Source organism: Gavia stellata, chromosome 4 (genome assembly GCF_030936135.1).
Source record: "Gavia stellata isolate bGavSte3 chromosome 4, bGavSte3.hap2, whole genome shotgun sequence".
NCBI classification, from domain to species: Eukaryota; Metazoa; Chordata; class Aves; order Gaviiformes; family Gaviidae; genus Gavia; species Gavia stellata.
The window spans coordinates 28228017-28241254 of record NC_082597.1 but is presented as its reverse complement, the minus strand read 5'-3'; the positions used below and the strand labels follow the sequence as shown (position 1 = coordinate 28241254).

The 13238-nt window shown below is 42.9% G+C and overlaps 1 protein-coding gene across 4 annotated transcripts in view; it reads left to right on the top strand.

Moving 5' to 3' along the window:
* The window catches only part of ST7 (suppression of tumorigenicity 7), a 156668-nt gene that overhangs the window by 86961 nt on the left and 56469 nt on the right, over positions 1-13238 (top strand). For all 4 annotated transcript variants that reach the window (XM_059817024.1, XM_059817023.1, XM_059817026.1 and 1 more), the window contains exon 3: positions 8569-8728. In XM_059817024.1, the coding sequence (XP_059673007.1) occupies positions 8569-8728 (160 nt within the window). The remainder of the gene's footprint in view (positions 1-8568; positions 8729-13238) is intronic.

Sequence of the window (13238 nt, the reverse complement as noted above, 5' to 3'; positions counted from 1 at the left end):
CATTGTCCAAATGCCTCTTAAACACTGACAGGCTTGGGGCATCGACCACCTCTCTAGGAAGCCTGTTCCAGTGTTTGACCACCTTCGCGGTAAAGAAATGCTTCCTAATGTCCCGTCAAAACCTCCCCTGGTGCAGCTTTGAAGCATTCCCATACATCCTATCACTGGATACCAGGGAGAAGAGATCAGCACCTCCCTCTCCACTTGCCCTCCTCAGGGGAAGGTTGTCTTTGTTTTAGTCTTGTTTGTTCAATCAGTCTTAGGTCCTTTGTCTAAAACCAAGTTGTATGCTTTTAAAATCTGCTGGATACAAGCTGCAGACCCTCACCATACCAAACTAGGCATGCAATTGGGAGACCAGTGAGACCAGTTTTAGGAGTGTATTTTCCGTAGTGGTAAGTGGAAAGAGACAGACACGGTTAGGGGCTGGTTCACATCACCTCGCATCTACTGACCTCAGAGAAACCTGAAAGCAACTAGGATCCTAACTGAACTGTATCAGTTTGATCTGGGAAATCCACACCTCTCACTTCCATGTTGCCTGTAGCTGATGTAGACAAAGAAATGGCATCCTTGACTCCTGAATGCCTGTGAGACTCATCACTTAGATAAAGTATCAGGTGCAGTGCTGCTGTGCCTTGCTCTGGGGTTTCTTTGCAGCAGAAGGCAATTACTTAGTACCTGCACCTTGGGCATTCATCATCCTTGTATGGGTTGAGCACCAAAGCACAGGACAGAGCTCCAGAGACAACAGCAGATCTTTTAGAATATGAACAGGAGCCAGACCTGTTAAGACTTGAATTCAGTTCAGAGCAACTCACTCAAATGCATGGGAGGAAAATACTGAATGTTACATTCAGTACTCTCACTCAGAAAGAAGAAACATTCAAAAGGCCAAGCTCCACTACCAGAATGAAAAGGAGTGAGAGAAATAACATGGGTTCCACAGGCACAATTCCGTATTTGTTGTTGGAGAGTGAAGGCAGCAGGAGGAGGTGGCAAGAAAAACACAGTGTGTGCCCTATGGAAATACCTTACAGAATCAAACAGGAACAAAAACCCTAAAGAGAGACTAAATTATCTGTAACTAAATTGTGTGTATAGCGTGATTGCAAATGTAGGTACATTTTGTACTGTAGTCATGAAGGCAATTTCTGAGGAATGAGCTCAGTAGGAGACTTGTCAGCAAGAAATTTCTAAGTGCTGTACTTCGATGGAAATTACAAGAAGGAAGTGGCAAGGAGTATTCAAGACTGTGATATGAAGAAGGAGCAAAAGGGCACCAATAGGAGCCTTCCAAGAAGACATTAGACTGAGTGAGCCTTAACCGAAGAAATTCACTAAATGCTCTATGACAAAGCCCATTATGAACAAGTTGAAGGAACAGTGAGGTGATGGAGGTGTAGACAGAGACTGAAAGCAGATTGAAAGCCTTTTTTGTGGACTTTCACTACTGCTGTCAGTTGTTGTCTGCTGTTCATATGCCACCATCCTAAATGTGCAGAAGATATATAGGCCAGGCAGGTAACAGCCAGGAAGCCTAGACTGTAGGGGCCACTGTCTGTGCTGAGAGAAACATGTGGTCTGTAAATTGGATGATGGAAAAGGAACTCAGCAGACATGGTCATGGAAAGAAGAAACTGGAAGTTGAACAGACCACGCATCAGGAAAGACAGCTGAGTAAGTTCTAGTGAGGTAGTGCTAACCAGTCACTAGCCCAATTATGCTTCAGATTAATTATTTCTTAATAATCTTGCTGTTTACCAATGGCCCTGTAACATGCTGAATTGCATGCAGTACCACCCACTTACCTGTCACACTACACAGCATCTGCAGTTCTAAAGGATTTAGTCCTGCTAATGGTATTAAGTGAAACTCTTTTATAAAGTAAACATTCTCTTGTCAAATCTACATCGCTCGGCTATTTTTCAGACTATATGTACTAATATTCCTTGGAATTTTCCACCATATGGTCTGGCAGATTTCTTTCCATTATCAGTTGGCTGCAATTCCTAATCAGAAGGAGAAATCACAGCACTGCAGGTTATGAAATGATGGAAAATTCTATCATTTCAGAACTGTGGTAACCAGTGGGAAAGTGAATGCTTTTCCTATTTCATGTTTGGGTCACGAAACAATGACTCTGCAGAGCTGAGCTTTGGGCAATTGCATGCTACATAACTCCTTTGCAAAACACTACTCTCCCGTCTTATTTTGTCTCTTACTTTGTTTTCATTCTTTAGGTAAAATTCTGGCCTTGCTGTAGGCAATGTGACTTAAACGAAGCAAGGATTTCAGACCTTTTTTCTTTTCTGGATAGCTCAGAACCATACAGAAAAGACTTTTCTATCTCAAGCATTGTCCTTAATAATTACTTGACTACAACACATAGTTTAAAATGAACAGTTTAGCGTATATTTAATTAATCCCTGCACTATTTTAGGCATCAAAAGTAGGAACCAAATTAAGTCCCAAGCTGCATTAGAAATATTGTATTGGAAACTTGGTTCCACTACAGTTACTTTTAATCCAGTAAAAAACAGGGTTCTGTCTCACAGAATACAATGAGCTGTATTGTATTCGGTGTCTGAGAGACTGAGGTTTTCCACAGGTAGGGTAATAAAACTGTCATGAAACACAACTGACGTCTAGTAAATGCAATGAACTGGAACTATGTAAATGCCACTGAGATTTCTAAATAAGGCCATGTATTTAACATACAGTTATCACCAGAGTGAAAGTTGGTTAGCAAATGTGGGTGGCATTTGCACTGCAAACTGATGGATTCTCAGTTCTAACAAAGCACATGCAGAAGTGAACCCCAGTCTTGCATCTCCACCAGGAGATGCCTCGTTATTGTACTTCAGAGCTTGGGACAATAAGAGTTTTCTGCTACACAATGAGAAACATTCTGCAATGAACAAATATCAGGTCTTTCAAAGATAAGAATTAGAAAGCCAGTCTACAGAGGTAGAGCATGAGTGCTGAGTCTACACTCTGGCTAGTGTTGAGCAGGTGGGCTGTCTGCTACTACCCGAGTATGTGTATAGTATGTGAGACTCCCAGCCTTTTGTAGCTAATGGTGCTAGTACAGGAAGTCTGAGAGAGGACCTGAATAACACAGAAGGGATCTGTCTTATTTTCTGTAGATATTGTTCTTCTGCTTGTTTCATTACCTTTGTGTAGTCTGCTGCAGAGGGGCAGAAAGGTGATTGAGTTCTGGGTGTTGCCACAAACTCCAGGAAAGTCTGACAGTTGTGCAGGGACAATCTTTGGCAACTGAAAAGCGATATGTAGTAATTGTTCAAAGTTTCTGCTCTGCTCAGTGGAGGCTGACAGGTCAGGGAGGGCAGAATCCTTGTAGGGAGTTCCTAAGAAACTGGAAACACTTGCCAAGGAGCAGATGAGAGAGGAAGGATCTGTAGGAAGGCGGGCTATAACACAGTCCACAGACAAAAGAAAGGTATCATAAGCAGCTGGGGCCTACCCAGTGCTGGAAGAAGTACTATAGTTAGTCCAGGCAATATATTATTTTCTTTCCCATTTCTGTGTTTCCAGAGATAGATGAAGCATAAGTAAATAGCTATTTATTTTGAATGAGCTGCTTGTTAGCACCACATGTCTTTTCATGGTGACTCCTTGAGATATGGGGGTTTGGTAACCAGGAGCAGAGTCTAAGAGGATGCTAAACAGGGGTATTTTACCCAGAAGGAATGGGGCTGCATAGCCTTGAAGACTGATACACTGAGAGCATGGTCAGAGGTGTACTGTTTCCTAGAACCAAGCTGGGCAGGACTGGAGGATCTGCTTGAGTCACTGGCTACCCCTAACAGCTAAATAAAAGAGACCGGGGGCTTGTTTTGTCCAAAGGCAAGTGGCATAGCATAGTCACATCCTCCCGAAACAGGAGGATCTTTTCCATATTGTCTACTCGAAACAGCCCCTTGGCTGTGATATCCCCAGAACATGTCCAGTCATTGCCTGGGAGAGTTGGCACAGACCAGGCAGCGTGCTAGCAAATGAACATCATGGATGACAGAGCCAACCAAACCTGTGCTGTGGTCCCATTTTATTTATCAAATAGGCTTACCCATGGAATACAGTTCTGCTATCGTTATCCTGTTCCTCAAGAGAGTAAGTTTAATTTAAATCCATTAGATTGGTTGTTACCACCCCTCATATTAGAAGAGTACTCCAAATCTTACTCCTCCGAGACCTGAAAGCCTCATTACAAGGCTGAATGTTGCCAGCAAACAAAATCCTCTACTGCTTCTGTTGAAGGCTCAGTACACATACACTAGGAGAGGACTACAGAGAGTGTTGGCTGTAAGAGAGGATGCCTGTCTTGGATATGATAAACAGGAAAGCATAATTCAAATCACTGATAGACATCGCTATTTGGTCCATTGAGAACCACCATCAAAACCATCCCTTGTGAACTGATGCATTTGTGATGGAATATCTGTTCTGGAAAACCAGGCAGGAAGGTCAGATATCCAAGTGATGCAGAATAGATTTGTTGCTATACAGAGAAATAAAACGATTCGGGATTGTCTGTATGTGACAGCAGAGATAAGGAAGAGGATGACTGTAATGTTTTCATTGCACAGGAGAAGAGAAGTACCTGCACAGAGAAGCAAAAGCAAAAATAGTCTAAAGCAAATATCTGAAATGCATGAAGAAGACTTACGAGTGATTAATCAGCTCTTACTTAACCCAAATATATTGTCACCTACAAGTTGTTTTTTCATAGCCATGCATTTCTAGAAATCATCAATAAGGGTTTTCTAAAATCAAACACTCTTACATTAAGCATTACTCATATCAGATTAAAAAATAAAAATTCTAGATTTGGATTTCTAAACACACAAAGCTGGAAATGTTCAGAACAGGGTTTTAACTTGTCCTTTGTGAACATAATGCTTTCAAAGATCCCTTGAGTGTTTGGAGATGTTTGACCCTGTTCCAATTTGAAAGCACAGGCACCAACTAGAAAGAGCCCAGAGAAGTTTGACACTGCTGTGAAGGGGACAAGGTCTGTGAAGATGAGCTCCCCTCCCACTGTATGTGTATGACAGAACTGAGGTGGCCTTTTCTTTCAGAAGTGGTGCAAAAATGATCTTTTGCCGTAACTTTCTCTCTGATCCAGATCTCTTTCAATGCGTAACTAATCCTTATAGTCAGCTATTATTCTGCCAGATGATCTCTCATCTGCTGAACTGTCAAAAGCTTGTTGACTTCACATTGCTTTCAAACTAGTTGGTGCAGTTAGAAATCAAATTTGATTTATAGAAATCAGGTTTCAAAACAGCTGACACTGTCTGAGAAAGGTGCAAAAATTCTGTGAAGAGAATGTATTGTTTTGACTTCAGTGCCAGATTACAGATTACCTTCTCATACACCCTGAACAAATCACTCCAAGCAAAGGCTTATTATGATGATGATTTATGGCTTTAATTTCTAAGAGACTGTATGCATTGAGATCTGGCTGATGTTTCCTGGCACTGAATTCACTCAACATAGCAAATATTTTTCAAAGTTACCTTAAACAACTTACGAGCTTTAATGCCATTTTTGAAAGTAATTAATGTATTTGTAAGTCTAGGGAGGCAGACTTACAGCAAGTTCCTGTCACTCAGCTGAACTGTAGTAGTGACCACATACATACACATTCTTTCTGCTTGTACCCTCAGTTTCATTGAAATTCAGTGTGACAGTTTTCCAGCTGGTATACATTTGTGCAGGGCAAGCGGGCTCAAGCATGCTCTTGTGCTTTTCACTCTCCCTCTCTGGGTTTTACTGACTTTTTATCTAAAAGCTGATTATGATTGAAGTAATGAGCAGGAATTTATTACCACATTTTGAAAAATCTATTTTTTTTTCTTCTCGTAAAGAAAGTACGAAGCTTGTTAGGTATGGTCTATAGCTGCCAAGAGTTTTGAGCAGCTAGTCTGGCAGCTGTACTTCAGTCCCTGACTTACGTTACAGTGATACTTTCACTGAGTGTCCCTTGCCTCAGTACAAAACTATAATCTTTGATTCCTAACAACCACTCCATCTGAGGCCCTGGACAGGTACGACTGTGGCTTGTGTGCCTTGATTTGTTCAAGCTTCAAAGTTTACGAAGATAAAACAGAAACAGATGCTCACACAGATCTGTGACTGTAGCTTACGGCACAGCCTTTCTCTCATGGTTGGCCACACACATCCTGCTTAGGTTATGATGCTCTCTTAGATCATAAGATTTAAATTTTAAACCCTTTAGAAAGTGTTACATGCCTAAGAGCATGAGAACATCTAAAACCAAAGCTGGCTCACCTGTGCCAGCTGCCTGTCCACCATCTCCAGCATTCAGAGGAAGGGGTCCATGCCAGGGGAAGTGTATCAGTGTGGAGCAAGTGTTCAGTGATACTCCTCAGTGTTCTGTCCCTGGCTCCCAGGATTCCCACCTGAGCCCCGCTGCAAGCACGTGCCGAGGGAACGAATACAGTGACAAACACACTGTGGAGCCTATGTAAGGAGGAACTGTCCAGGCTGTGTGGGTTTTTCAGTGATTTTCCTGGGATGTAGAATTCAAGAAGATCTGGGTGTGTTTATGTTCTGGTTTCTCTGTGACCATGTGTTTATCTTCCGAAGTGCTTGTGACCCTTATGTGTTCATATAGCCCTTCTGTCTTCTCCTCTTCACACTGCTCCATTCTTCCTTGCTGATGTCTCCTAGAAGAGCCATTAGATTGTTTTGGGGACTGACTGGTCTCCACGGCTGCCACAGACTTTTGTGTGAACCTGCCTCAAGTGGCCACCAGCTACATTCCCACTCCCTTCTGGTGCAGCTAGGGTCAGCTTCCTCCGTGTGAATGCTCTAGGTGCTTTAACAACACAGCGGAACTTAGGGAAAGCCCCAATGCAGAATGCATTGGAGTATCCTTTGGGAAGGAATGTTTTCTTACTGTGCCAGAAGGTTTATCTTCTGTTTTTCCCCTATGGAATGGTTTAAAAGGGAAAAAAATAAGTATGTCTTGTCTACAGACAATCTCATGGAGACAGAAGTCAGTTCAATTATGTAAAGAGCTCAAGAGAACTTAAAAATGAAAAAGGATTGTGGGAGGGTGTGAAGCCCAACCTGAACCTCTCCGCAGCAGGTAGACTCCTAAGAGGCCTTCCAGAGCCTACTGGCTCCTGGCTGGCCCACCAGATCCTGCTCGGCAGCGCGCTGATGGTGTCAAAGATGCGAACGCAATCCTTCCACTTCTTGCCGATTGTACCTAGTTGTAGTAAGAATTAATAAATAACCTTTTTTTTGTAGAGATCTTGTAAAAGCTTTCAGCACTGGCCTAAAAACGTGGAGACACCGAGTAATATAGAAAGGGCAAAGATCGTTCATTCACAATTTCTAGTGTCATCAGTATTACAAAGTACCCCTTTGATTTGCTTTTGTTTCAGTTGGTATATAGATGTTTGGGTGATGATTCAAAGTGCAACTGCAAAATACAGTCATTGTACATGCTCATTATAAGCATGTGTGCCTTTACAATTTTTACAGTCAAAACCTTTTCCCTATTTATATGAAACAGTCTTCATTTCCAGGTTTATGTGGTTTCCTAAAATATGTGTATTCTTACCCAAGAATATAATTTCTCGGTGAAAATACCACACATATATGTCTATAATTTCAATAATAAGGGATTCTTTTAGGCTGTGGAATGATTTTCCGAGTAGAGCTCTGTAAATGTTTTTTCTGATTTGCTAGCTGAACCAAAAGGCTGAAAATAAAATTAATTCGGCATCAGCCCAAGCCAGCCAAACAAAACACAGTTCAGTTGGGGGAAAAAAATCCTAAAAGGAATAGGATTCAGCTTCCTGGAGTTTGTTTGGCATGTTTAACTTTTTAAAAATTAAACTCGGTAAATTCCTTTGGAGGCATTACTGGGAAAACAAGCAAACCTGTTTTTCCTCACTCCCTTGGACTGCAGAGGGAGCTGGGGAAAGATTAATCAAGAGTATGCTCCCGACTGCAGCATCCCATTTATGTAGCTGGTGTCAGACAGGATGGAGCTGGGCTCGTGGTTTTTTTCCAGAAGTCAATTTAAAGGAATGCTCCTAACAATTTTAAAAGCCTTTAAAAGAAATAATTTGACAGAAGATTCTTTGGCTTAAAAAAAAAACCAACCACCCACCAAATTGTTTTGCTGACAAGATTGAGGCTTTTCACCTCCTGTAAACCAGGTTTTTAAAGCGATCGGCCGGATTCAGCACGAACTTGGATCAGATTTAAAGTGCCAATACGGCAGAGGGAAGCCGGGCGCAGCGGCGAGCGGGCCTCGGTGCTGCTCGGGCAGGGAAGGCGCTGGCAGGTGCCTCCCTCAGACTGCGAGGGGCGGGAGGCGCGGATCCGTGGGGAGGCGGGAGTTTGCCTGCCTGCGCCTCTGCCCTTTTACGGTTCCGGCGCAGCGCTGAGGGACGGGAGTGCGGGCTGAGGAGACGGGGCAGCCGCTAACGGCCGCGCGGGGCGGGGCCGGGCCGGGCCGGGCCGCGCACTGACGCAGCGCGCTCTCCCTGTTCGTTGCAGATCTTCGAGTGGTGGTACTTCCGCAAGTACGGGACGTCCTTCATCGAGCAGGTCTCGGTGAGCCACTTGCGCCCTCTGCTGGGCGGGGTGGACAACAGCGCGCCCAGCACCGCCAGCGCCGCCAACGGGGACGCGGACTCCAGCCGCCAGAGCGTCTCAGGTGAGGGGCGGCGGGCGGTGCTCCCCGCTTCGCCGGCGGGAGCTCCCGCCTCTCCGCCGGCTTTCGAGGCGGTTTAAAGCTGAAACTTCGCTTCTTAAGGTCCCCGTGCCCGGGGTCGCTCAGCGCGGGGGAAAATGCCCTTTATATGCCTGAGGGGGGACACAAGGGGCTGTTGCCGCTGCCGGGCGGTTGGTCAGTCATGGAACTGGGCACAGGACGATGCTGCTGGGTGGTGGCTGCCCCTCAGCTGCCTGGCACGGCCACTGTGGGCAGTCAGCCCTCCCGCCCAGAAACACCCCTCATTTACCTCACCCAAGGGTGCCACGCTCGAGTTTCGCCCAGGCCTGTCGCGGCAGCGGAAGCTAGGCAGGCCTCGGGCAGCCCGCCGTACAAGTACCATCCCATGCTGAGCCGTGAGACCGGATAAGGCTTCCTTTAAACTTCTTTTTTTGTCAAATAAAAGGCAGAGCTGCTTCATTAATTGCTTTGGCTAATTATATCTTTCCAAATTCATGCAGTGCTTATTGCTCAGGGTATGTTGCCAACGTATCTATTTCCCCCTTGTTTTTGTAGCCCTGCTAAATTGCATGTGCTCTTTCTGCAGTACCGCTTCTAAAGGCAGGCAGTTATTTTTATTTAAATTCTTTTGAATAATAACAACATTGCAAAAAAAAAAAAATTCAGAAAAAGATGTCGGGAAGGCCCATCAGCTTTTGCATTGCTTTATTTTTTAGATAATGTAAGTAGTATGTAAACAACATTTGGATTTCACTTTAGTAAGTGGAAGCACAGTGGCTTTTAATAGCTTAAGGGCTTGTTCTGTTCCTGACTCTGCTACCAATTTAATTTGTGACTTTAGGCAAGTCATAACATGGTCAGGTTTCAAAAAGAGGCCTGCGGTTTAGGGGGCCTGATTTCAGGCATTTGGGGCTCAATTTTTGTGAGCTATGAGGCATTCACAGCTCCTATGAGTTTCAATGCAAGGAGTGGGTGCTGCAAATCAGACTGAAGGTGTCTGACTCTAAGTCATTCAAGCCTTTAAAGTTGACCTTGATACTCTGGGGCTTCTTCTCTAATGCATATGATTATTCTGAACAAATATATGATTGAGGAGGTGTTTTGAGAGCCTTACATGAGTGGTATAAAGGTATGGCTTGTACGTTTTGTTATGCATTTATATATTACTATAATGAATCCACATTTATTTGTTCTGGTGAAAAAGACAATGTTAACTTAGAAGAAATCAGCTCTTACGTAATGCAGGGGAGGATGTCAGTTTTGAACTGAAGCACCTGTTGTATATAACTATAACTCCTGTTATAGCTCTGCTGCAGGAGGACTATCCGTGCAGGTCACTTCATTCACATCACAGGGTTTGGGATTCTGCTGAGGCACTTTGAGTCGGGTGCCTGGTTGCCCAGGGATGCTTCCTCTGAGAGACAGGCCAGACTGCCTAAAATGAATCAGCCCCCCAAGCACTGGTCTTTGCAGACTGAAGAGGAGTCCCAGGGAAACTTGTCTCCCTGCTTGGGTGACTCAGCTACCTGGGGGGATGAATTGAAAACTTAGCCCATGAGTGATGAAGATGCTGAAATACTGTTGCTTCTGGCTTGAGTTGGAGACACTCACTGTTAAAGAAAGTCAGGGCAGGAGCATCTCGGCTTGTGTTCCTCATCTGTAAAACGAAGCTTACCTGTTTCATCCCTAGGTTGCATACAGGCCATAATCTTAATATTGACATTGATTTAGCTTTCATTAGGGATGTGCCCCTAGAATCAATGACGGTTTCATTAAATTTATTTCCTCTACAGGCTTTTAAAATATATCAGAATTAACAAATGAGGAAAAGTGAATGGAAAAAAACCAAATTCAGTTATGGAGAAAATATTATTGTTGAGCAGCGGAAGTGCCTATGTCTGTACGTGGTAAATTTTATTTCTGCTCTTCAGTGTTCATGAAAAGAAGCAAAGAAAAATTAGCTTTGTACTCACAAGTTAAATAAAATAGCTGGCCTCAAAAAAACCTTGCTCTCTACTGAATATTTCTAGTTAGGGAAGCCTCCATCTGGCACAGCAAATTCAGCTGTTATCATTCCCAACTGAGGAGAGGCTGTGAATAGCAGTATTGCGTGGTCCAGGACAGGTTTGGGTGAACTGGCAGAAAGCATTGGATGGCTTGGAAACACCTGTGTGCACCCATCAGTGTGCACTCAGTCACACTTCAGCAACTCTGAAATAACTCCTATCATTTTAAAGCTGAAGGCACACTATTTTGACTAATGAAGTTCACCCAAGCATCTTGAATTTTCTGATATAAAGAAATAGTCAAGGAGGGTGTTTGCTTTCAGTGCATTGGCACTCGAGTATGAGCTGGGACTCTCACAGTGTCTCTGGATAGTGTGCCTGGACGGATAGCCTGTTATTCGTGCCTTCAGAAAGATGCCGGTGCTCAAAACTTGATAATTGAACAAAGAGCTGGAAGATTAACCTCCAATAAATCCTAATTGCTTATATAAAATACGGACATAGTTATATTATTAGTTTGTAATGTAACAGAAAAGGCAACCTTCTCAGTTTACCATGCATAAACACTGGAGTATTTCTTTCACTAACCAACCAGGTGAAGATGGCTTTTTCATTTGGCTCACCATGTTTTCCTATGTAGATGCTTGACTGTGGTAGAAGATTGCAGTAGATATCTTTGTCTTCAGAAAGGGCAGAAGAATGGTTGTTATACTGAGGCCACAGTATCAGCAGATACCAAGACAAAAGCAACAAAGGGCACATCATGTTTAACTAGACAGACAGATGCCAAACTACCCCAGGACAGGAGGTGGTAATAAAATCCCTTCTTCATCCCCTCTTTTTGTTCCCCAATTCCCCTTTTCCCTGCTACAGTGCTGAAGTACTGCATACTTTGGATAAAGTATAACCACTTAAATTTAAATACGATGAGCAAAAAGAATTGTGTTACTGTGATCAAATAGTTGTTGCCTAATCTTGTTGGTTGCAAATAGAGTAAGCCATTGAATTGTACCTCTGGAACTGAGAAGGCTGATGTTTATTTAATATTTACTATGGTTTGAAAGTCATATCATGTAAAAACTGTCAGATTGAAGCTTGTCAAACAGCCATACCCTCTGGCTGCTCAACAGAATGGCTGAATGTCCATCAAGTACTTCTGCTGAGTAAACCAGTGGAGCTTTCTAATATTAGGTACCTGCTGAGGTGGTTAGTTGGAAGATGCAGATGTATTATCAATTCTCTCTTCCCAAACATCTTCCCTTTCCTGTGTTTCTGTTTCATGCAGGTGTTAGGTGATGTAGGCATCAAACTGAGGGCCCACCTCCTATGCCATTTGACTAGTTTTTGTGTAGCTGCAGCTGCCATTATGATATTGCGTATTTATGTAAAATGCATATTTATTGCACATTTATGTAAAATGCTTTCTCTCCATGCCCCTTTAGCCTCATACTCAGAAGTGGGAACTAGGTCCATGGGAAAAGAGAAGGGCTTGACTTGCCATTCTGTATTTCTGTCTCTTTCTTTAATGGAACAGGCATAAAGGGAACAGGCATATACTTACTGGTGTTGTATAAAGTAGGGTAGATACCCTACTGACTCAATATCCCACCAGAAAACTGTTGCTGTGATCTCTTTAGAAACGATGTCACAGAATTTCATAAGGAAAAATGTGCTGGTTGACTTTTAGTGGTGGAAAGCAGCTGGTGAAATGCTACTGATGAGTTTTTGCAGAGCACTATGTGAGGGGTCATTCAGTAGCAGACTTGTGGTGCCTCTCAGTGGGTCTTTGTTGCAAATACTGGGTTTGATTCTGGTCTCACCTTCACTGGACTGAATTGTCTTTGTTGAAACGAAGAGAACAAATCTGGTGTTAAATTAAAGGAAGAAAACCCAGAATTTTCAAAAGCTATAGAAATTGATTTGGGGGTTGGTTTTTTTTTTTTTGAGCTCCGTTCTAAATTACATTGTTGTGGATTTTCTTATCTCTTACTACCTGTAGTGTGAAGAATTTGAATTTCTTTCCCTGCTGAGAGAAATGTATGAAATGCCTTTAGTGTTCCCAAACCTTTGCAATGCAATGAACTTTTCTCTGCCAATCAACTTCAGCATCCTTTGTCAACCCTGGGATGCCTGTAATGAAGTAAGGTCAACAGATGTTGCCATGGATTTTTTACTTCACAAGCTAAGGAGGAATTAAATTTGGCAACTCTAACTGAGATTCTCAGTGATTTACAGCATTAACTAGACAGTGAAGTTTTTCTGTAGAAATAACAAGTCCATAGGGACTGAGTTAATTGCTGTTTTTCAGCGCAATAACACAGTGTGATCCCTCTTCAATTCTGCATTATGGTAAATGTGAGTCCTGGCACTAATCACTGTTATCTTTTCATCTGGCATTTCGAGCTCTGTTAGTGGTTATTTGTCTGGAATAATAACATTTGTTGACACTAATTTATAATGAAATTATTATTTAAAAAGGGAAGAAA